Raw genomic sequence first — 1,331 nt, forward strand, 5'->3', positions numbered from 1 at the left:
TGAAAGGCTATGTGGCAAAGCATGAAAAGTTGGGTCTGTATGAGGAGTATGTCTTCAGGCATATGCACAGTCTAATCTCCATCTCCACACCAACAGATTGGGACTTCACAACTTATGGCATCAATCCAGCTGGGTATCCAACAAGCAGTAGGGAGCCTGGCAAGCAAGCCTGATCTGGATGTTTTAATCCAGGATTTTTATGTTGTAGAAACTATTTTTTTTCCTTCTGTTGGTTCTCAGTCAACTCCAGCTCATCAGTTTTCTGAGTTCAGGTAAGTTAATTTTTTAAGTGACATTTTTTTCTTACTCTCAGTTTTTACATGGAAGTTTTTGAGCAGTCAGTAAAGATTTATTTAGTATTGAGAAAGATTTTTAGGGAAAGAAAAACAAAAAGAATGTATGGATAACTTTGTGCTAGTAAAAGTGAAGTCAGTTAATTATGACTAAATTGATTTTAAGGATCTTGATTCTCTCTCTCACAGGTTACTTGAATGCACTTTCTTACATGAATAATGATAAAAGGTGCCTTGAAATATCTTTAAGGAGACCATCTTTTCTTCTCTTAATTGCCAAAGTCATAAAGAAACCAGTTGTGATGTTTACTAAGAGAGTGTAAAGGGTCCTCATTGAGACAGTTCACTACTGTATATATTCATGTCATGTATTTCTACCTAACATTGATCTATAAATCTCTGAACAAATGCTTAAGAATTTTTAATTTGGTACATTTTGGCATCTTACAATATTGCAACACTTGCGGAACCTGTGTGAGGGCTGGGCTCACATCGCCCGATGATTTGCAATTTTTCTTTGCACATTTATTCTTCATAGGCATAAATGAGTTATATTGTTACAATAATATCAAAGGAATGGGAATATGCAAAAATAACTCATGATATTTGACTGATTTTGATTTTGGCTTACATCATTTTCAAGAGCTGACACATTGTGATTTCTCCAGCGGTATAGCATTGCCTTGTTAATATTTTCTCTCTAAGTTAGAATATTACTCTAAACTGAATATTTTTGGAATTAGTCTTTCATTAAACTAAGGAGAAATCATAATGCTATTCAAACTGTATAAGGCTTGTCAGGAAATGTTTTCATGGAACAGTCATGGGATTAGGTCTGTTTTTTGCATTCTCATTGTTTTGCAAGCTTATTTATCGCATTTTTTTCTGCAAATAACTGAGGTATGATTTGAATTTGCTTATTATGAAAATCATGTTATGTATATCAGTAACCAAATCTACTGTAAATAAAACAAAGGTTATTTCCATTGAAGTCTACAACTAAAGAAAGCATGATCTCATGAAATCGATTTACGTGTG

The 1,331-nt window shown here is 33.5% G+C and overlaps 1 protein-coding gene across 1 annotated transcript in view; it reads left to right on the forward strand.

Annotated features, from left to right (window-relative positions):
• The window catches only part of LOC119589154 (phosphatidylinositol 4-phosphate 5-kinase type-1 beta-like), a gene marked incomplete in the record, with an annotated part of 149,444 nt that overhangs the window by 70,215 nt on the left and 77,898 nt on the right, over positions 1 to 1,331 (forward strand). Inside the window, 1 exon segment of the mRNA XM_037937732.1 lies at positions 97 to 272. Coding sequence (XP_037793660.1) covers positions 97 to 272 — 176 coding nt within the window.

Source organism: Penaeus monodon, chromosome 25 (genome assembly GCF_015228065.2).
Source record: "Penaeus monodon isolate SGIC_2016 chromosome 25, NSTDA_Pmon_1, whole genome shotgun sequence".
NCBI classification, from domain to species: Eukaryota; Metazoa; Arthropoda; class Malacostraca; order Decapoda; family Penaeidae; genus Penaeus; species Penaeus monodon.